Below are 2778 nucleotides of genomic sequence, written 5' to 3' on the forward strand. Positions count from 1 at the left end.
GCTGTTTATAATCTTCAAAAATAAAAGTAATTGGAGCTGGAAAGTTATGTTAAATACTATCATTCATACATGCAAAGTGATACTGATATGATACTGATAAAACAGACTCTAACAAAAAAACATTCAGTGGACACCAAACCAAATAGCATAGCATGAACCCCACAAAATTTGGATTAATAATCTTCGGCTTCAGAGCAAGTTGTATAATGAAAAAAATGATGCTGTATAGATTTTGATTTTTTTTTGATACATCTTATACTCAAACACATATTACTGACTAAGTTACCCTTATTTTTCCTTTCTTTTCTTTCCTTTTGCTCGATAGTTAAGAAAGGAAAATCAACACATAACAAAACAAAGGTACATCAAAGAAATACATGAGAGAAGATAAAGCTCAAAGAAAACATAGAAGCCACGGTTTAAGAGCTAACAAAATAAACCAACTGCCTAAAAGATGGACCCACAGCCTAACTCCACAATAATTGGGGAAATTTCCATTCCATTTTCCAGTAAGTGTAAATTATTCTCGAACCAGACCTGAAAAAGGATAGCAGCTTGATGATGTCTGCTATTAAAGCACTACAGTCCCGTTCTATGCCACTGAACACTGTTGCAATCCACTCTTTCCACAAGCACCAGATAAGCTTGCCAGAATATATGTTTTCCTTCCCTTTTTTAAGTTAGTATTCCACTGCATAAGAAAAACTGAGACTACGTTCTCCTTGTATAATGTTTCCTCAAAAATGTAATTTATCCCAAAGTCTGTTTAGTGTTTAGTAGTATAAGATGTATCAAACTCTCATCATTACCATGTATAGAGTTATAGCTACTGCTGCTGAGCCCTGAATTATACTGAAACTAAGCTCTCCCTGTAAACATCAGTTTGGATCACAAATTCACCTTCCAAAGAGGTGTCGTTAATTTCTATGTCAAATATTTCTTCTGTAAGAAGGTTGAATAACATCATGCGACCATTTGAAAAACAATCTATAAAACCGAACACTCCATTTCTTGTGATCTCCAGAGGACCATTGAAACTGCGGCAACGATCTCTAGTTGTTGTATATAATTTACTCCATGAATACTCTTTATTCTCCTCGATCATTGTAGCATTCAGCTCATATATTTGATGTGTATCAATATCACCAGAATGAGAATAATTAAGACAAACAATCTTTCCATGATTACCTCCTATGACATACAACCAAGTGAGACATGGCGCTGGAGCAGGTATCATTCTGAAACTCTCTTTGCTGAAATCGAAGGAGAGAATCACTTGCTCTGAATCAGTATACTTCCAGAGCTTAGAATTTTCAATAACTTCCTTTCTGTAAAAATTATTTCCGAGGAGATAAAAACAACCATTAAGATACCGACCTTGATTTTTATTATGATTATAAGAAGGAAAAGTGCGCAAATCAGTGCACCACCTCCGAGAATTGGAATGTAAGCTGTATACTTGAACTCTAGTTTCTGTTAGGTGATCAGAGTCCGATTGGAAAGTAGTGCTTTGAAACACTTTGTAATCGTGAGTTTCAATATCGAAACCAAACCCAACATAATCATAACAAAACCGAAGTGTTTCATCCAGGAAAGGTAATGATTTTGGAAGCCGTCTAAACTTTTTAGTAGCGGGGTTCCAAAGAATAATATCCCTAGGTTCAACCTCATGTAAACAAAGGATGCCATGACAAGAACCCGCCAATGTTACTTTAAAAGGAAGCTCCTCCTGATCCAGATCCTCCGCCTCGGCCTCAGCCTCAGCCTCGGCTAGATGTGGTGGCACACCTATGTATTTGTAGACCCATTCCCGTTCTCCGCGAGATGAAGACGGGGATAACGAGAAAAAATGTGGTTTGAAGTTATAGAAAAAAGGTCTATGTCTAGATTGAAAGATGAAATTACCTATCTTATCGGAAGAATTTTCAAAGGTGGCATGTCGATAAATGAAATCTGAACCTTCAATTGTCGCACGCCATAATTTGCAGACCGTCTTGAATCGTAACAGAGATATCACAGGTAGCCATAATAGAATTTCGATTAACAAATCTTGTGGCAGAACACAATCTCCACCCATTCATACAAGATGAAGATCGATTTCAAGAAATGAATCTGACTGATGATTAAACCAACACGCACGACTGAGTCTCTGGTTTGATCGCCCCATTTTCGTTTTATTTTTAAACCTAAAAGAATGAGAACAAGCAATATCACTGGTAGCACTAGAAGAGAAGAAAATGGCCCCTATTTTAAAGGGATTTTTATGCCAACATCTCTTTTCCGCACTTGTCCACTTAAAACCCCATGGAATCTATTTATTTTCAGGACTAATACACTCACGGGCTGAATACCGCAGTGTGTCTCGACAGACGCAGTGGGATGGAACCACTCTCAACCCGGTGGTTGCAAAAGATGGGTTTAGTGTAGGTCCCAACCCCACTGTGTCTGGGATACACTGTATTATTTGTGAAAACTACATTCACACCCATTTTTCAGATTTTCTCCACTGTGAAATTCACACCCAGAAATCTGAAGGCGCACACCCATTTTTCAGGAAAAAATTATTCTCAAACCCATAATTTATAAAATTCTGTTTCGTTCTTTTTCTTCTTCTTCTTCAATTCCTTTTCTCTGAAATTGGGTGATAAAATCAGTGGAAAGTTACCAAGATTCGAGAATTGAAAGGGGGTTTTACATCTGTTACGTTCAAGAACACAAGAGGAAAGAGAATTACAGCTGCTACTGTTGCTGTTGTTGTTAATGAAGTTAGGGTTTTGA

General features: G+C 37.2%; 1 protein-coding gene across 1 annotated transcript; it reads right to left on the reverse strand.

Moving 5' to 3' along the window:
- Positions 1 to 847: 847 nt before the first annotated feature.
- Positions 848 to 2077, reverse strand: LOC113295787 (F-box/kelch-repeat protein At3g23880-like). Its single transcript, XM_026544109.1, has one exon. The coding sequence runs from the start codon at positions 2075 to 2077 to the stop codon at positions 848 to 850; it is 1230 nt and encodes a 409-aa protein (XP_026399894.1).
- Positions 2078 to 2778: the final 701 nt, after the last annotated feature.

Source organism: Papaver somniferum, chromosome 7, assembly GCF_003573695.1.
Source record: "Papaver somniferum cultivar HN1 chromosome 7, ASM357369v1, whole genome shotgun sequence".
Taxonomy (NCBI): domain Eukaryota; kingdom Viridiplantae; phylum Streptophyta; class Magnoliopsida; order Ranunculales; family Papaveraceae; genus Papaver; species Papaver somniferum.

Coding starts and splice junctions, on each gene's coding strand:
- LOC113295787 (XM_026544109.1), bottom strand. CDS start 2,077: ATGGGTGGAGATTGTGTTCTGCCACAAGATTTGTTAATCGAAATTCTA.